This window comes from Perissodus microlepis, chromosome 2, assembly GCF_051167445.1.
Source record: "Perissodus microlepis isolate ML-2025 ecotype Zambia chromosome 2, ASM5116744v1, whole genome shotgun sequence".
NCBI lineage: Eukaryota > Metazoa > Chordata > Actinopteri > Cichliformes > Cichlidae > Perissodus > Perissodus microlepis.
Window position 1 is genome coordinate 17,711,583 of NC_140462.1, and position 21,237 is coordinate 17,732,819.

Below are 21,237 nucleotides of genomic sequence, written 5' to 3' on the forward strand. Positions count from 1 at the left end.
TAACACCTTCCTTCGGGGGAGAAAAGAGGGGTGACACAGAATGCTGCAGGTGTGCTAGGCTGACCGCTTCTTTTTCCCCTCTCCGGGGTGTGACGGCTTGTTCTTTGCAGCAACTGCTGCAAAGGAATGCTTGCCCCAAGGTCTTCGGTTCTCTACCTTGGCCTGGTGGGCACCCTGCTGGCCTCCTGCTCCTCTCTGCATTCTGACCCCACTCTGTCTCCCTCTCACAGCTGCTGCTGTTGCTGCAAAGCCAGGTCTTGGCACCTGCTGGGGCTGAGAGTTAGGTTTTCTGGGTAAGCAGAGGTTGAATGCTTCTCCCTCTTGCTTTCTGCGGGTGCTTGTTTCTCTCATTCTCTCCAGGGCTGGGCCAAAGAGACCCTTGGTTGGGTCATAGGCTGCATCCATGACCTCAGCCTTCTGAGCGTCACCTAGGCCTGACAGGTTTAGCCACAAGGCTCTCTCACCCGAGACTGCAAGGCCCATAACGCGGCCACACCCTTGGACTGCTCCCCTGGAGGAGCGAAGAATGAGATCATTAACCACGCAGATTTCATCCCAGAGGGCTGGGTTCGGGGAACCCGAGTCAAGCTGACGGCGCGTGTCTTCCAGAAGTTCTGCCTGATATGCTGATAGCAGTGTGACTGCATTAAGCGAGCATACTGACTGTGCAGCATATTTGTACATCCTTTGATAAATAGATGCCGTGAGGCGATCTATCTTGTTGGGCAAAGAAATGCTAGAAGAAGCTGAGATTGCCCTGCGGTTAGGGTGAAGGTGATACGCCACTGAAGGCTCCACTGCTGGGGGTTCGGTCAGCCCCAGTTCACCCATCCCCTGGATCTCAAGCTTAGAGCAGCCCTTGGTCGGAAGCTTGCTTTTAAAAGGGTTTGACCAATAGCGACTCATTTCTTTCATGCAGGCCGGGACCTCTGGCAGAAGCTGCTTCGATGGCGGCAAGGCTGGTGGGAGCCTCTTGCCGTCATACAGGTCGCGTTCTGCCCCTTCGGCATCCTGGGCGGCTGGCCATGGGATGCCCAGCTTGGCAGCAGCCCGTTTGCAGACCTCGTACAAATTGCTGTCCACCGGGGGTGCAACTTCAGCCCCACTCGGTGGCCTGGACTGCTGGGGAGGAAAGGTAGAGTCATCCTCCTGTTCCTCATCCATGTCCTCCAGGTCGAGGAGGTCGGAGTCGGCATCGCCCTCCACGTCCTCGCCACCCGGCTCGCCCACGTTTTGATCGAGGAGGTCCTCGAACGATGGGGGCATAAGCGGGGACTCTTCTTCCATCATGTCCGCCCAGCTTGTGGAGGCTCGCGGATGACGGATATCGTTCGTAGCAGTAGCAACCGACAGGCAGGGGTCCTGACTGTTCGTTACTGCTACTCTCAGCCTCCTTTCCAGGACTTTCTCTGGCATCAAAGCACAGTGTGGGCATCCCTGAGGGTCCGCCAGTGAAGCCTGAGCATGCTTGGCACCCATACAGACGATGCACATTGGATGAGGGTCCCTGCCCGAGATGGTGGCACCGCATGATGCGGGGCACGGGCGGGATGCAGCCTCTTTAGCCTTCGGCTCCGACCTTTTGGCGGGAGTAGGAGCCGTAGACATGGTTAGCGGAAAGGGGTGAGACTAGGCTACACCAGGCTCGCCTCGATACGTTAGCCCATAAGTAGCTAGGACTAGCAGCGGGTGTTAAATCCGATCTAGTCGCCGCGGGAGTCAGCTCGTCGTGACATGTTAGCTGCACTCCGCTAGCCAATATCATTAGCAACTTAATGCTAACGGAACCCTAGGTCGACCAACAAGCTAATGCTAGTGAGACGCTAATGTGGTTCGTGGCCTGCTAACAAGTTAATGCTAGCCAGACACTGAACGAACAGCTCGCTGTAACGCGTTAGCCCGAGTCACACAACATCGGCTACCTCGCTAACTAAAACCAGGAACCGCTGGGACAGCTCGCCTGACGCGGTTGCTGTTCCACAGTGCAACTCTAAGTACACTTCTTTCGAAGGACTTACTTAGCACGATCCAAACTGGAACCGGAAAAACTGCGTTCGGCGACGTACACGGGACGTCTGAGAACTGTTAAGCAACTAATCAAGTTAGCCTGGATGCGCTGAGGGAGCTCAAAGTAGTTTCTCACGGGAAGAAAGCGAGAATGAGTTAGGAGGAGCTGATCGGCCGTGTTAGTATGAGGGGGCGGAGCCCTGAGCACGGCTCGACAGGTCTGTCATAGACAGACGTGGTGTCATTGGAGCTTCCGTAGTTGGTCACGCCGAGGCGATTCCCATAGTGAAACACCGAGCGAAGTTAGAAAAAGAACACTGTTTTCTGTGTTAGATTATTATAAGTTGACTTCTGAATCCAAATGAAAAATACTTTTTTCCACACAGTATTTAGAAGTGAAGTGTTCAACAGTCTGGGCATCAGAAATAAAATTTTATATTCCAGTTTTTGAACTAAAAGTAAATGACTGGGTAAATAAAAAGTAAATGCATTGATGCTAAAATGACTATTGAACAATAGCGTCATACCTATTTGGCAAGCTTAGCCTATTAAATATAGACCTTACCACTGAAGCATCACACAAGCACATAACATAAATCCTTAACTGGGTGGGCATATTGTACTGTGGATTATGCTCTTTCAGTCAGTTAATATCACAAATCCTTGCACTTGTTATTGTAATGTTGCAACAGGGCCTTATCAGGAGAGTGCAGGGATCACCTCAGAGAAAACTCAATTTCCGGCTCATTTCTACAACAATCGTCATCATCTTTCTTATCAGAATAGCCTGACAGACATGCTATCACAATTCTCTAGATGAAAAACAACTTCAAAGTTCCCCAATGTTTAGTAAAAAGTCCTGTCAATGACTTCTTAGTTCTGTTGCTTAAACCTTGCTATGACAGGTCAAATGCATCGTGTCATATGCTTTTGTCATTGCACAATGCATACCATATAAATCAAGCTTTGTGATAATATTCGGAGTCAATGGAAATGTCGAGCATTGTAATGACTTCATGAAACTGCTACACGGAGACCGAAATCTGTGAGGAGTACAGTATATTGTAACATTTATCTGAGTGGTACTGGAGCATTTCCTACATACTTGAAGTTCCACATACTAGTGCAATTAGTAAATGGTCAACTGTAGGGCTATCTTGCAAACAAACACTGCCTCACCTCTAAAAATGATGCATGTAAATGAAACAAAGATCTGCAAAAGCAGTAAATTATATTTTCTATTAAAAATCATGTACATTTTTTGAGGAAAAAATATGTCATTATAACAATAATTGTGCAATATTATCTGCTCAGATATTAAACTATTGTAATTATGTTACGATTGTTTTCATCTTAAGGAAAGAATGGTTCTTGCTGTGTTAGTATAGAAAAATCTAGTTTTTTTTAAATGGAGCTTCCTTGTTCACCTCAGCTATTGGAACACTCCCAGCATTGAAAATGGTCTACTGCGACAGCCTGAATTTCTAGACTGGCAAAAAGCATTATTCTCATTCCTGGTCTCATTGTCAGCTCTCATTGAATTCTCCTGTCACAGACTGAAGCCTGATGCTAAGCAGGGCTGCTGGCCTCCCTGCATGTGTCTATCTCTGTCTACATTCATACTCACTGGCCAAAGTGGTGATGTAAGAAATCAGAGGTGGAGGGAAAGGGAGATGGAGAGAAAAAATAAAAATAACAAAAAAAATGAAGAAAGAGAATAGTTGTTTTGCTCTTACAATGAACTACTCATCCACCATGAAGTGAGCGCAGAAAAAAGAAAACTCTCTAGAGCTCATCACTCATCCTGTGGTGGTGGAGCTAGACAGGTCTGTTTCCTGTTCCTAATATTCTTCATGACACACTGTCCATTTACACTGCTGGCCTCGCTGATCCTCCTCTATTACTTTCAGGTCCAGGGAAGGGTATACTTTCAGCAACAAGTAAGAAAATTGTTTCCATTTCTAGTCATGGTGGCTGTTAAGATGACTACTGGTCAAGTGTACTTGATATTGGTATCGGTGCATCACATGTTAAATCAACAATGTGCATTTAGTATTTACAATGCAGCAAACTATCTTTTTTTTTTTTTTACAATTATCATATCATAAAGTTGATGGCTAAGGTTGCAAATAATGAAAGCATTCCTGCTATGGTATTTAAAAAATACACTATTTATGTCTAGTTTAAAGCAACGTTCAGGACTCCCAAGGCTTTAATTATTTGTATAGCACTAGGGCTGCCACGATTAGTCGTCTAGTCACGATTACGTCGACTATCAAAATCGTCGACGACTGATTTAATAGTCGACGCGTCGTTTGAAGCTTTGTAAGTTCACAAAAGCCGCAGGAATTAGTAAGATTTAAGAGTGTAATAACATGCACATGCATGCTGGTGCAATAAGCTGTAGTTTTACGTCCAATGGATGCATAACCTGATTAGTTGACTAATTGCAAAAATAATCGGTGACTAGTCGACTATCAAAATAATCGTTTGTGGCAGCTCTATATAGCACTAAAGAATATTTATTCAATAATAAAATTACCTCTTTTCAAATAGTTCTTAAACAACATTTCTTCAAGTCATATTTCAAAATGAAAAAAGGTTGTCGATTAGCTAATGTGTGTTTTGGTTCTAAATAGGAATAGGTTTTCAGCATTTAAGTGTGATGGGAGATTTACTAAAAAGCAAATGAAAAATGTGACTCGAGTCAGTCATCTTGGTGTGCACAATGTTTCTACCAGCTGTGCGTGTCAGGAGTAGGCCACTTCCTCTCCTTTTTTCCTTGTAGACAGCATCAGTGAGCTAAAATCTTCAGTGTTTCTATAGATGTTCAAAGGGGTTTAAAACCACCCTTTGATTAGGATTTATAAGTACAAAGACAAAGCCAGTCTACTGTTGTCTCAGGTGTGCACTCTAGGTCAATGTACCACTGGTAGGTGAATCTCCATCAAGGACCGAGGTTATGTTCCTTAGAGATCAGGTGCTTCTACCTTCAAAGTTTCCAAAGTCATGACCAGCTTCTCTACAGCCGGAGGCATCCCAAAGGAATTCAGCTCTTGTGGACAGTTTACCAAAGCTTGTGAATTAAAATGATATTCTTTGTAAAACAACTGTATAAATCACATTAATTACATGTTAAAATAGATATTAAAAAGTTTCTTCAGATTTGCCACTTTATAAATTACAACAGCGTCGAAATGCTCCACTTCTATGAGCCCCATACTACACCCTATTAACTCCCATGATTAAAAGGCAAATGGAAATCCCATTGAGAATATTAATATGCACCTAAGTCAGATTGTCATTCAATTACTTTTAAGCAAGAATGAAAAGTGTGCCTACAAATCTACAAAGGAAGATTTAACTGTCTGTGAAATAGATTACTGTTGTTGTTTTTCACTGCTTGGGGTGGCTCAAGACTCATCCAACCTAGTATTACCTGGAGACCTTTAGTAGTTTCTAACATTATGTACTTATTAGCATGTGAATCTGCCATGTCCATAATAATACTGATAACAATCTTATACAACACTGAGGTGTTGTATGAGAGCAATAATAAGCACAAATCTGCATCCATATAGTCTATTATATATTAAATAAAGAACAAAAAGTGCCTAAAATACAAGTGAAAATTTGCCAAATGACCCATTTAATTTTAGTTCCATTTGATGAATATTATTAGAATATAATTATAATGTGCTAATCAAATTAATATTGCCTGGAATCCTATCTGAGTGTGAGTATAACAGTCTTTCCTTATCCAATGCAAATGCACCACACAAAACAGAAAAAAAGTAGAACTGATGATAAAACTGGGGAATGCCTCTTTGGTGTTGAACAAGGTACCCACAAGGGAAACAGACCTGATAACAAATGAAGCTCTAAAACCAGGTAAATAGGTCTATGTTTCTTACACAGGAGTACTATCACTTTAACACGCATGGGTTACTTCATCGTTTAAAAGAGCAAGTGATCTATCTATCTATCTATCTATCTATCTATCTATCTATCTATCTGTCTGTCTGTCTGTCTGTCTGTCTGTCTGTCTGTCTGTCTGTCGGCATGAGTCAACTTGGGTTTCTAATAACGACAAGCAAGTCTCTTGGGCAAAAAGAGAAATAAATAAGCTTTTTGTCTACTGCAGCAGTACTTATTTGATTTGAATAATGTCTATTCTTCACATTCCTCAAGTTTCTGCAGCTGACTTCAGTAAGATACCCTCCCATCCCTGGACTGGCAAGGGGGGAATATCTTCTCAACCCAATGATTCTATGCAACTGCACAAAAACTAAAAGACAAATGATCCTTTCTGTGTCCCACCATATCGAGAAAGGCATTTTGTCTACGTAATACAGAGCCAAGTACTGCTCTGAGTTTAAATGGGAAATGGGCACTGCTTTATTATGCTGCAGTGCCTTGAAATGAATGTGGATAATAGATATATTCACAGCGGTATTAATATCCTCAGAGTTCATCTTTTTTTTTTCTCCCCTCATTCTCCATTTTCCCTCTCACAGGCTCCAAAGTACTTTGCCCTTGGCTATGCCTTATACTAAATAGATTTATGAGAACATTTGTGTCATATTTCCTCTTTTCCCGGATTGTCAAGACAGATTGTCAGTGCACCACTGATTGAGTGGAATCACCACACAGACTTAGTTCCCATTGTCAGGCCCCACATATTCATCTCTGGGGGAATTTAACAAGGCAAATTGGCCAATGACACTTCTCTCCAGCCATTGCCACTCCTGTTAAGATGGGGTCAGGGGTATGAAAATAATAGACTCTATCGCTACATTTCAAATGATTAGAGTTTCAACACTCAATAATATATTTATAAATGAAAGGATATACACAGAACGACTATCTAGCCTCAGTATTGCCCACAGTGCATCATCCTAGAAAAAGATTTGCCTAGAATGCTGCTTTATGTTGAAGAACAAGCCAGGATTCCACTGTGTGTGCTGGGCAGCTGAATTATTAATACAGCTGCTGAAATTTTGAGCATTTACACTGTTTGAGTAAAAAACCTTGCAGCCACAACTTACACTTTCCACAGCTCATCCAGCTAACTACAGTAGGATTATTATCAAAGGGGCAACCTAAAATAAAATATTAATCAAATGCACACAAATATAACTGTTAAATGAAAGTAAATGTAGTGTAGTTAAAGTAAAGGTTTACCAAAATCAGTAGCCAAGTCACTTTATTTGATGTTTTTTGTCATGCACATTAATGGTTTGCCTATCCTGTTCCACAGTCTACTGCAATACTGCCACAGTTCCCATTAATTACTTAGTTTGAGCATTCAATTAATCAGTCCGTATGATGGCGTGCTGAATTATTAATGCCTGTAGGAAATACTACCAAACATTGTGCAAAAATCGCAGCATCATTAGTTTGCCATCCTATTTGACTAGAATAATATTGAAAGAACAGTCTGAAAATAAAATCATACAAATCTATTTGAATTAGTCTCACTCTTGTGTACTGTACATTGTTTGTGTCAGTCTGTGCAAATCTAAACAAACAAGTTAATTATAGTCATGTTATAACAGATTATGAATCAACAATATGAAGTCCTTTGGACATGTAATTTCTCAAAAAGTAGAACTTTCTTGGCTCTTTTAATACATTTGCACAGTGGCTTTATCAATATTCTGCCAAAGGCTGGTGCTTTGTCCTGTACTAAAATCTTATTAGTCAAAATACATTTAAAATGTTTGATTCTGAAAGAATTATCAAAAATAATGATGGTGACCACAGAGGAGGTGCCCATATGGAAAAGATATATATAAATCTTATAAAGTTTGTATCTGTCTTGTGTGAAACTTGTATGAAAAGCATATAAGAGTGAAAACAGATATAAGATCCCTTGAAAAATTATATAATGAAACTTGTATGTTTTGGATACTTACTAAAACAATATATGAAAGTAATGAGAAAGTTGCCACTTTCATGAGTAAATCATGTAAGCCTTATATGATCACATATAAGTTTTTACTATTTCTTTTCCATATGGGTGAGGTGATTAAAGAAAATGTAGTATTGCACTATTAAATGTTGTGCACGCCATTACGATTGTGCTTATATTTTGTCTGTTTTAAGCGTTCCTCTCACAGTAAGAATATAATGTATTGTGCAGTAGAAGTGAAAAGTAGAAGTGTGGTGAGACTTATTTAAATGAAAAATATGTAAAAGTATTCCCCTGTGTTATTCCCACTAACAGGGTCCGCATATATGAAAGTAATGAACTGAACAGTTAATTTCACACAAAGTGCAGAAGGTATATACAAAGTGTTTCGTGCATGTTTACATCTGAGAGTATGTAAGGGCTCTCTGGGAATCATATTATGAGTGCACAAAAACATTTCAGTATAACTCTGATTGCATGTTTTAGGCTGTTGTCATGCTGCAGAATGAATTTGTGCCTGGCCGGATGTGTCCTTGATGGTACTGTGTGATGGATAAGAATTTGCCTGTGAGCTTAGGATTTACAAGACCAGTAAAAGCTCTATCGTGCAAAGAATCTCACAGTTGCCTGCAGACATGCTTTATTTTGGAGCCCTCAAGTCCTTCAGCAGACAAACTGCCAAATATTTTACATTTTGGCTCATCATTCCAGAACATTTTTTGGGAGGGCATTTTTTCTGTATCGTAGTTCTTGTGTTTTCAAAAATAGGTGCAACAGTAACTGAGGAATTGCTCTTCTGGCCACAAATCCTCCCTAAAGGGTCCTTTTGAGCAGACTTCTCTGAACTGTAGGCAAGTATACCAGGGTCTCACTGATTTCTGCCAATTCTGAGCTGATGGAGCTGCTGGGTCTCTTCCATTTTTGAAGGGAAGTCAGCTTGACTTTTGTCTGCTGCACTCAAGTTTCAGTGGCAAACCACTGCGTTTCCAGTCCTTACCCTAGCCTGTTTTTTGTGCCTCTGCAGAGCAGCTTAGATAGCCCATTTGGAAACACTTGTTTGCTACAAGACATCTGCCAGAAAGAGAGTTTGCTGATGACCACCATGTGGCTTGTGTTATGCTCACTCTTGCCATGATCTAAAGGTGTCTCTTTCCACCATGACAATCTCATATTTGAGTATAACCCATTTACAAATTGCACCGTTCATTAGCACTTGCCTGCTGTAACTGCTTAATTATCTCCTGTGACGTCCCCAGCCCGTCTTGTCCCTCTCTGTGTCTCTCGCTCTCTGTGTTTAGTCAGTCTGAGTGCGCTTATCACTTCCTGTTTTATTTTGACAGACCCTCGTCTCATGTGCATTGTGTTCAGTTTCGCTTCCCTCTTGTTACTGATTTATTCCTCCTGTTGTCCCAGCTGCCTCCACTTCCCTGATTACTCCATTGTGTATATATTGTCCCAGTCTCCCCTTGCGTTTGGCCAGATTGTCAGTTCTACCTCCATCGTTCTCGTCCATGTTCCATGTTCTTTGTGTTTAGTTTTGCCCAGTTTATTGTTAGTGAAAGTCTGAGTCTCATGTTGCCTTTTTTATTTCGTTTGATTTTGTGCAGCCTTACTAAACGGCTTGCTTTCATTAAGTTTATTCTCCTAGCATCTGCATTTGGGTCCTCGTTAAAACGTGACACATTGTTTAAGTTTAAGAACTGCTCCTCCACATTCGTAATGAAAAATATAGTTATTTTAAGACAAACTGATCATTTTGCTACCATTTTGTTGTGAAGTATCCTTTTGCTGAACAGAGAACAGTTAATTTTGAAATTACAGAAGCAAATAATTTAGCCAGTGTCATAGGTTTTTTTTTGTTATTGTTAATGTTGAAGAATGTTTGATTAAGCCTGATTGTCATTTGGATAGCATAATAAAGTAAAATGTAATGTGTGGTACTTATTTTACTAAAAGTTCACATGTTTCATAGTAACATTTCTTTAAAACTATATGTCCACAGTGAACTGCTTAAGGGTGGAAAAAGGAGGAGCCTTTCCCTCATTAAGATCTGGAACATTTGCAACTTGCTGCCCCTGCCTCCTTAAATAATCGTGGATTTTAATTAAAATTGACCTTTACAGAGGTAAGCTTTGAAAATAGCTGAATCCTATGAGGAATGAAGGGTCTCCATTGAGAACATTCACATATGCTGGACTTAGTTATTGTTACCCTCTAATCTCCATTATGGTACACACATTCCTTCTAACAAGACAGCCTATAAGGTATAAAAAATTTGAACTGCCTTTTTGGGTAACCCAAACTTTTAAAAACAAACAGACTGGACTACGACTGGCAGCAAAACTAATCGAATAAGCTGCACAGTCTGACTCCATAACTCAGTGGTGTTGCAGTACTGTAATTTTTTAAAAAACCCTATAGACTAGAGAACACTAAAGTAGCTAATCAAGGAAACAAAAACAAACTATGATTTCCTACTGACATTAGACAGAATTGATTGCCCTTACGAATGAGGCTTATTAACTGTACTTTTAAACCAGTGTATTCATTATACGTTCATGTCACACATCACTCCCTACGTCACTTTAAATCAGCCGCTCTCTAAAAGCCTCTTATTTTTTTTTTCCATGGATGTTTATATCAATAAATCATTAAACAGTATGCGGTTCAAGTAATGTAACATGAAAAAGAGCTTTCGATAAATGTGAAAGTTCTGATTTTATATTAAACAGTTAGATTGTACAATGTGCATTCAGATGAAATTAAAATGAATAAACCATTTTAATACATTTTCTATAGTCAGTTTGCCTAAAAGGAGACCAAAACCTTGTAAAAGATCAGGGAATAGCGTCAAGCAATTAACCTTCCGGGACCTAATATGTCCCTGAGGAACATTATTAACTGTGCTCTTGTTACCATAACGGTTTAACCATTTGTGAACTTCATCTGAAAGTAGGCAACAACAATACATTAAAATCAAACTAGTGGGTGTAAAAACTGTTAATGTCATCCAAGCCAAAAGTGCAGGTACTGTCAGCTTTAGAGCTTTTTAACCGATTAAAAGAAGAGATGTTTCAATTTTTGTGGTTTCTGAGCTTGTTATAAATACTATAACATATATCAAATAATACACATGTACGAATAAAAAAATAAAGATAACATTTTGACTACGATGACCTGTAGTTACATTAGCATATTTTGTGTAAAAATGTGAACGGGAGACCGCCTGCTTGAAAATCCAGTGTAATGTACTATACGGGATGATTGATGAATGGACAGTATGTGGTATAAGTGAGATGCCGAGTAAACCGCTTTTTGCATCCCTACTTCTTAAATAGATCCTGAAGTTTGTTTTTTTTCCCAAGAGGCATTTATTTACTGGTCTCACACAACTAATTGGTTTCTCCTTGAATAATTCATTTCCATGAAATGACAAAATTGATACAATTCAAAATGTGTGCACATGGACATCTTAATATATGCAGCGGTTGAAGACTATTCAGCCCACTTACACAATGGCTGGCAGTCCCAGTCAAGTACATAATTAGCTGAATTAGATTAAATAACCAATTACGAGACTAACAAAGTAAATAAGCCTGCAGGGATTCCACCAATTGCTTGAGAATAGAATTAAAGTGGAATTAGTTTATTGACAGGCTGAATGACAGTGTGGTCAGACAAACAACTCTATTCCTGTCACAGAGACAGAGTACCGGCTGACATCCAAGGATGAAATGTATACGTGTCCATACAGTACTTTAATTATAGTACTTTAATTACATCATTTTAACTCAGTATGAGCTACCATAATGCTCACAAAAGTAAGAGACTATAAGAATATACACCATAGGGGATATTTTTAAACTGGTTAAACTATAAAATACGTTGATATCTAGATGGTTGCAAATTTCACTCCACATTGAGATGTGCTGTGGTAATAGCACAGTAAAGATGTCTATAGTGGTATTAGCAAACTGGTCTGTGACTGGGAAAGTCTTGAGACATACTATACAGGCAGACAGACGTACCTTTGCTAGCGTTTTCCACATGCTCTAGTTCATCTGGAAACCTCAAAATTTCAGAGTAGCTCTCTTCACACTTCTCAGCCAGGAAATGAAGAAGTGTTGTATTCTGACTGACAGATTTAGTGTCTCGGAGCTGAAAAAGACGGAAAAAAAGATTCACAGATGTTTAGAGTCATTTACTTGAGGAAAACAATGTCCCTTCATTTTCTCAATGAAGGTACATGTTGTCAAACCAAAGGTTTTTTTTTCAATCCTCAATACCAGGCGCTCTTTCACTTAAAATCAGTGACTGTTATAAGTTTTTAAGCATGGTCTTTTCCCTCATTCAGGTCTGGAACATCTGCAGCTTGATATGCCTGCTTCCTTAAATAATCATGTGAATTTTAATTAAAATTGCGTCGATGTAGGCAAGCTTTGAAAAGAGGAAAGTGTTTTTCATCACAACATTTTGGCAAAAACAAAGACTTCCACAATCCTTATTTATATCACTGAAGACTATGATAGGAATGGCCCTTTTACTTAAAAGCAGTTTTTATGTGTTCCTGTTAATATACACAAAGCATTGGCTGTCATTTTGGACCAACTGCATGGTAATAACAATGCAACTAGTAAGATGTGCTTTAGAGAAAGAGAGTGGAAGTGTGTCTAAATTAGAAATTTGCTAAAACAATAGATTTCGTGGGATCAATGTATTGTATCTCTACATTATATTTTATTGTCCATAGCCACACTGACAATGTTAAACATAATTGTTTACTCAGAAACACAAGAGGGATTTCTCGGGGGGCTGTTGCTGTACATTCAACAAAATTAGTTCCTAACAAGCCAAAAGCCCAAATTCTGGAGAACTCCAACTCACACTGATTACAATACATAGGGAGAAGGTAAAATAAATGAGACCCCCTAAAATGTGCAACCAATTACTGAAGACTAAACCAAAACAGATAATAATACACATATGCATGTACAGTATATACACAAATAATAACCCCACTCCCCTGAGAATAAATGGAGCAGGAAAGTTTGAACAAAAGTAATGTACTGTATTTGCCAAGTGTGTGTGAGTCTGTTCATAAGCGGAAGCTTGGATTCTTCACATCAGTGCATAGAGAACTTGTTCCATATTCATTGCCCACTGTGATTGCTATGCTGTTTGAATGGCATGCTGGGAAAGCTAATTAGCACAGCCCACCTCAGTGTACTCATACTGATAATATCCATCCTGTAAACAGCCTGCAGCTGGACATGCCCACACATGTACGCATGGAAACACGTGTGCTCATGCGCACACATTTACGGAAAAGAACGGGCAAAGAGACGCTGTCACACATCAGCTCAAAAACACACACACACTGTTGTCGTTAGAAGAGGATCAATCATCGTTTCGCTAATCACAACTGAATTTCATGGAATTTTAATTGGTTTATTGTCATATTGCCAAACTGTTATTACTGCGCAGAGAAGAGAAACTTCTAAGATTAGTAATATGTAATATGAGACATTTAAAACATAATAATAATAATAATGATAATAATAACAAAAAATGATCCTTATCTGGGGTAATCACAGACCTATAAAATTGCATTGTATTGTTTTTCTTTATTGTATCAGTTTCAACAAGACTGAGGGACATATTTTGTTTATTCTATTTCAGATATCAGACATTATCATCACTAAAAAGTAAGATGATCTTCCATCTAGTATTGCTTGATAACTGGCCAACGCTGACTGTAGCTGGTAATAGATGTCATTTCTAAAAATAATAATAATAATTTAGAAGAAGGTTTCATTAGGAGTTTGGTCAAACGCAGCCAGGAGGTAAACCATGCTGAAATGTGAATGTGTGCCTCACTGTTTATATTTGTGATTATAACACGTCTCTAACACAATGATAACATAAAAATCCCTTCTGGTGGTAACACTTGTGACTCTGTAACATTACAACTGGTGAATACATAAATGTCTATCAACATGTTCTGTTTGCTTTTTAGGCTGGTGGGCACTGCGGTTTCTCAGCCTTCTACGTCTGCGAATTTGACTTTTTGTTCATTCGATGTAACAGAGTCAGTAATGGAAACAAAGAGTACATCTTCAGTTATTCTTTATTATTCTGTTTATTCAATTATCCACCCACACGCATCTAGATCAAAAATATGTGACTGAATAAAACAGCAGTCTACGTTTATATTTTTGACGTCAAATTATATATGAGTCACAAGTCACCGCCTCAATATCTCTGCAACAGGTTGTTCTATCATTCTATCATTCACTTATCGATTTAAAGTATTTGGACACTTTAACTGTTTTATCACACATTTACTTGTTTTGCTTTTCCCACAGGGTAGAGGTTGTCACAGAGACAGAAGACTGTCTGTCATCTGAAGACCATGCAAAGCATCTCTCATTATCCACCACTTTATATTCATAACTTCATATTTATTATACACAAATAACACTCATGTGCATCTTTTCAAAATAAGAGTATTGAGTGTTTTACTAAGCCCGTAATTTTCTAGCAGTAGTAAACGTGTAGAGGATATAAATGTTGTCTTTAAAAATATTTTAGGGTTTAAATTATTTAACAGAAGACAAACAGCGTGCAGATCATTTTAATTTTTCTCAAATGGGTTTGTTCTTTCTTGTCTGGCATCTAAATATTTCTTCCTGTGCACACAGTTGCTTTTTTTGCAGCACTACTACAGACTTTTGTGGTATCAATTTTGTTTCTGTGTTTTTACTGCCATTAACTGGCTAGCATGTTTGGTACTTTGCCATGGCCTTCCTCTTTCTCTTTTACTTATATCTGACCCTCTTGTATGTTAAGCACTTTGGTATCCCACTGGTTTTTAAATGTGCTCTATAAATAAAGTTTGTTGTGGTTGTCTGTAAGGTGTTAAACTGATAGTTCTGTATATTTTTTAGATGTATGCATCTAAAAATATTTGCAGCTCTTGATGCACTTCAGGAGAAGTGCATCAAGAGCTCTTCAACCATTCCAACTGTAAAAACAGCAACTATGCCTTGGATTTATGTTTTGAGCCCACTCAAAGCACTTTCTACTATAAGTCTCATTCATTCACACACACACATATATATTCATGCAACGTTTTATCCATGGCTAAGTACTTTTTTCAACATTCACACTATGATAGATTCATGAGTGGCAGCATATCGGTAACTTGCATAGGGATACTTTGATGACCAATGTATCAACCCACCAACCTTTTAGCTGTTAGACAACCCTCTCTACCACCTTAGCTACAACGTACACCCTATATTTGTCTTGAACAAATCTAGTACACATTGGGATGATGCGCACATTTTGTTATTAAGAATAAGGGAATTATAAGGAAAGAGAGATCTCCATATTCTACATACAGGAGTTGCTTAGCCTTGGAAACCCATGGCACGAGTCTCCTGGTGCACAGTTTTCATGCTGATGTTAATGCCAGAGGACGTTTGAACTCCGCAGTTATTGAGGAGCAGTGCGCTGACTACTTTAACGCACTATGCGCCTCAGCCCTCTTGTGCACTTCATGGCTGAGTGCTTGTGGTCCCTAAATGCTTCCACTTTGCAATAACACCACTCACACGTCATTATGGAATGATAGGAGGGAAGAAATTTCATAAATGGTCATGCTATTACAGTGCCACACTCAAATTCAGTGAACCTTTCAGAAGGATCCCTTTCTTCACAAACATTTATAAAGGCAGAGCACAGCTACGTGCTCGAGTTCACACACCTGTAACAATGGGGCTGATGAATCTGGAAGCATGATTAGCATTATAAGGTGAATTTTCTCTGACATAATAAGACTGAATCCCTAGAACAAGCAAAATCCTAGATAGCCCACTGTAGCTGCTTTACTGAAATGAAAAAAAAATCCAAATAAATTGTACTACTTCAATGATAATTGTAGAGTTAAATGAAAAAAACAAAAAAAGAAAAACAAAACAAAGCACTACAGTGCCATGTTAAGTACTTGGTAATGGTTTACTATTAAAAAACAAACAAAGAAAACCCTCCAAGATGAGTCATGTATGATTGCAAGTATACTGTATTTTAAAGAGAGAACGCTACAATACAGAAGGAGTCGTTGGTAGTAGTAACACATCCTGCTGAGGGCCTCTATAAGGGCAGAAGGACTTTGTATAAAGCCCAAGGTGCTGATGTTACTTTCACATTATTTTACATCAGGATTTTTAGTCAATGCAGCTTTGAGGTATCGTGAGAACTGTGTCAGGGGCTGTGCGGTGCCTGGGCACATGTCAAAGTTCAGAGCCATTTTAATCTCAGTCCATGCCTTGCACTGGATATTTGAAAGTCAGTACTAAAAGTGACTTTTACTGTCAGAGCTCCAAGCTGAGGAGTGTCTCCTAGGATATCTTAGCTGTTATCTTAGATGCGTTTTTTTAAACTACCCAAATAAAATATTTCGTACAACACAGTAACTACTCAGAACTGAATGAAGTGTAAATACATGTCACTATTTTAGACAAATCGTTTCATTTGAAACAGATTGAAAAAAGCTTCATTACTGTGTTGTTGAAAGCAAATTCTGAACAGTTCTATTGTTCAGTCTTTTATAACAAAACCTGATTTGAGGTAACACAATTTGAAATCCTTCAGAAGTGCATATACATGAGAACGAAGAGTAGCAGGACATATCTCCTGCAAACAAGTTCCCACTTAAATATGTAGATCGGAAATAAATAAATGAAAACAACAGAAAAACTGATAACAGAAAAAGTGGCAGTGGGAATATAGAACCCTCACATTAACAGAGGACTGTCGGCCCTTGATTGCTCAATTTAACTCCTGCAGATGGAGCAGCTCAAAAGACAAATATATTGCATGATTACTCATACAACTAAATATTACACTGGATCATAAGAAACTGAGAAAAAAAGCAAAAGCGGCATTTGAACATAAAAGTACACGCAGCTGCTGAGAAAAAAAAGCTCTGCAAATGCACACTACACTAAAATGTAAGGTTTCCTCAACTCCAATATAAATGCTTGTGCTTTGGTGTTTAAAGACACTAGTAATTCTATAAAAAACAGTAATTCCTGTAGAAATACTGTATTTTTTTACAAGGTCAGAACTGTCGGGTAGATGACTCCATTCTACCAAGTCAAGCGCCTGCTAGACATCCTGTTACGTCTAGCTTAAGTCAAACATGATCATAACCAGGTGTTCTTTATTTGAAAGAACAAATATTATTTGACTCATGCAGGATTTATACACGTATGACATACATTTAAAGATGCAAACATTCTCTTTCTATAGTCTGAATGACCATGCTTTGTCAAATTTTGCTTTTAGAGTATTTACTGTAATACAGGCATTCTTTGAGCAATATAGCTAGTAAACTTCTTGCAACCCTTTAGCAGAATTTCAGCTTGTTTAATATATGTGACCAGGATATCAGTGAGTACTCCACAGGATAGGAGATTGAACCAGAGGAGTCAAGAGGTGGAAGGTGAAGGTGGGTCAGCCTGTGCTTTTCCTCTTGCTGCTTATTCCCATCATCAGCCTCCTCCATGATGAGCCCATTAGGTACCCTGGACCTGCCACCTAGGAGGCCATTTACTTGATTGACTAAAGTGAGAAAGCAGACTTTTTTTCCTTGTCCATCAATAATGGCCAATCAGCCCCCTGAGGCGTTACCAGGCTCTACACTGATATTCCACACTGATTTAGTCAGCTTGCAGGAATACCAAAAGTACAGTACACTACATCCACCATAGAAAAGCTCTTGCTGTACAAGAAATGTGGAGGATTGCTAACTTCAGATACATGCAGAATGGGGTGGCTTTATAACACATGCATAGTTGTCTAATAATCAAAAAATCATATGAAGTGAGAGATCATCAGAATACATCAGCTCTATTTTTTTTTTTTTTCTATTTTTTTAACCTCCTAAGACCCGAACTCTTCCACGGCATGCATTTTTAATTTCTCTTTGGTATTTGGTCATATTGGTGCCCGATGAATGTAAAAACAAAGAATTACCAGATTTTTTTTTTAACCTTATTTTTGTTTTTAAGAAAAATAAGAGCCAAATATGAGGATATTCGTTTAAAATTCTGATAGAACAGTATCAGTATAATGTCCTCGTAAGTGGATATCAGGCCCTTGTAGAGCAAAATTCAGTATTTTGGTCTAAATAACCCAAAATGTGATGTCCACATATGTGGACGCCAGGTCCTAGGAGGTTAAAGCTGAAGCACAGCTAGCAAACAGTAGTTTGAGCAAAAACTGAAACTAAACAGAACAAAATGCCCAAAACATATATTTGAAATATTATTTGATTGTTTTTCACCAGTGCAAGATTGCTAACCACAGGCGGTATTAAGGGGAGGTTGTCCATTCTTTACCGACACCACAAGGTCTCAAAACATCCCCCAGTAACTATTTTATTAGTTTTATTATCAGATAAACCTACATTAAAGCAAGAAAAACAAAGAGAATGTTTGGTTGGAGTCTTTGTTCCTTCTTTTATGCATTTATGTGTGTAATATATGTCAGCGTGTTTCTTTTGTTCCGTACTTTTGGTTTTTGCGTAAGTATAGAATCATTAGTGGTTCGATATTTTAGTAGATTACCAATTTGTTTGGTAAACAAAAGGTTGCTGATTCACTTCTAGCCAGAGAGACAAATCCCCTTTGCGGCTGTGTCAGGAAGGGCATCCGGCAAAAAAATCTGTCAAATCAAAAGCACAGAACTACCCGCTGTGGTGACCCATTGTGACAAGGGAGCAGCTGAAAAGAGTTTCCCCTTCTTCTACTATGTAAGAGTTTGAGTTGGGAATATGAAAACTCCTTAAAAAGGTGACTTTAGTTGCATAACAAACAAAAACAGATCATGACATTTTAGAAACGACAAAGAAAAGCAAATTAGAAGCTATTATAGTGCATTCACAGAGGTGTAGAAAGTCTGTATATAGGTGTCTGTATTTAACTAAATTTAGATATTATTATAAATATTGCAATATTGTTCCATTTTAGCCTAAAATATTGGGTGATTACTTATGTCAATCAATCATGTACAACAACAAATGTACTTCAACTTGCTACTTTAAGAGCAACTTTCCTCTTGTGGTATTATTTTATAATCAAAAGTTGAAATCCCACATTCATGGTATCATGACCAACCCTAGCTGTTTCGGCTGTGGGGCTGATGGCTTTGTTGTGCTTTTGTAAGCGTGTGTGCATGGCTGCCAGTCTTCTCTTTCACACCTTTGGATGCTGTGATTTTACCTGGCAGTGAACACAGATGTAGCCTTTGCTGGCAGCTTCATACCTCCCAGTGTTTGTGTTATTTTGTCTATTGAAACATTTTTCCTCCTCCAAGGTGAAAGCTGAGGTGGAGGGAAAATGTTGCTGTTTGTTTGTCTGCCAGCAAGTATGCAAAAAAACTACCTGGCCGCTACTAACTTGGAGGAGAAGTGCAGCATAAACATCGGGGGGTACTGAATTTTTGTACAAATTGGGACCACTTAAAACGTAAAATCAGATCAATACATTTTGAATCATCTTTAATGTTAAAATATGACGAAACTGTGAAAAAATGCTGATTTAATGATTCTGAATTAATTAGTTAACTCCCTTATGTTCTTATAAATCTGCCATCCTTTAGCTGAAAATCACGTGATACAGTTACTAGGTTATTAAATTTCACCTTTCCTTTTCATTTCTGTTCTCATTTTAGACATTTAACCAACATGTTTTGTTTTTTTTTAAATGTGTGCTGTTTACGTTACCTTGCAAAGGAAGCTGACGTTGAAACCGAAGGTTTGGGCGTTTCTTGAGCCGGCATTCATGTAATTGCCAACCAGCAAAACCAACTCCAGGAGTTTGCTAAAACCTTCACTCTTCTTCACCTCCTCACAAGCAAATGTCACATTCATGATGTCGGGTCGGATGTTATTCACCTGCTCCTCAAACGTCAGCTTGAACAGAATGCCGTTGAGACGTGGCCGTAGGAGTTTTACTGAACTCATCTGAGGTGACAACATAAAGAAAGAATGTAAGTGGCATTTATGTGTAAAAAAAAAAGAAAAAAAAATCAAACAAGCACTTTCTTTGTACACCTAGTTTTGTAAAATCATCCTGGGTTTGTCATAGTGGAAGCAAATAAATACTCATTGCCACATATTTTCAAATACAAATACCCATATTGTGTGCTAGGAAAATATTCTTAATTCCAGGCACACAATTTTCATGTTAAAATCTCACATAGAATAATGCGTCACGACACACAACCCAATGAGCTCATTATCTGGGTGAGTTACCCTCAATATATGTATATGTATTAAGTAAGTAGCAAAACTTTGCTGATTGCAAGCAATTTGTGGCTTACTTGACAAGCAAACTGCACTTGCATGCCAGAGCACTCGTTAGACAAATAACCTACAACTATATATATATATATATATATATATATATATATATGTATGCAGATCATCACCATCAAAGCAAAAAGGCTTTCTGAATCTAATCATTACAGATTTCAGTGAAGTAGCACTATCCACAATCTAAGATATATTTGACAAAACATTGTGGGTTCATACTGTACACTAAATTTTCATAAAATGAACAAGCAAAAAAAAAAGAAAGAAAAGAAGTACAGAAATCCTATAAAGCTATACCACCTCGCTATCACCATCATGTTCAAGCTCAAATGTAATACTGCTGCAATAAACTGCAAATCTACCATAAACATGTTCTACGTTCACACAGAAATCTATTAAACAGATTTTGTCTTAAATAATATAAAACACAATATGTTCCAATGCAGTAGAAATACTAATCAGGTGAAAAACAAACAAGAAACAGATACGATATATAGCAATACATACCCATAATCCCCTCTACCTTAATTCCTTGCAGGCACAGCTATACACACTCAGTCACTTCTCTCTCTCTTACTTGAAATGATTTGTCTACAATAAGTACAAATTACACACTGAAAGCAAGCATATTGGTGACAGCTTTGGTAGAGAAAAGCTTGAACATAGCTTATTTCCCAGGGGAACTAAATATCTCTACAGTGAGGCGCTACTTCATCAGTGGGGCAGCATACGATCACAACATTGGTGAGATCATGAGGGAAACTTGCCACCCTCTGCTTCATTACATCTTCCAAAAGACACAGACAAGTAAAGAGATAAATAGTGTAATGTAACATATAGCTGTGAGCCCGAGGTCTAACATTTAGGTCTAGCATTTCTTTTGTAGACCTGTATAATGTACCTCTGTGTCTTGTTGTAAAGTGTGTGAATGCGA

General features: G+C 38.6%; 2 protein-coding genes across 9 annotated transcripts in view; both read right to left on the bottom strand.

Moving 5' to 3' along the window:
- diaph2 (diaphanous-related formin 2) overlaps positions 1–21,237 on the bottom strand; it is a 364,160-nt gene that overhangs the window by 112,738 nt on the left and 230,185 nt on the right. For all 8 annotated transcript variants that reach the window (XM_084951486.1, XM_084951520.1, XM_084951494.1 and 5 more), the window contains 2 exons: positions 19,713–19,952; positions 11,950–12,079 (listed from right to left, as the gene is read on the bottom strand). In XM_084951486.1, coding sequence (XP_084807612.1) covers positions 11,950–12,079; positions 19,713–19,952 — 370 coding nt within the window. The remainder of the gene's footprint in view (positions 1–11,949; positions 12,080–19,712; positions 19,953–21,237) is intronic.
- LOC146392651 (uncharacterized) lies at positions 55–11,943 on the bottom strand. The gene has a single exon (XM_084951528.1). It carries the CDS (start codon positions 1,606–1,608, stop codon positions 55–57), a length of 1,554 nt encoding a protein of 517 aa, XP_084807654.1. The 5' UTR covers positions 1,609–11,943.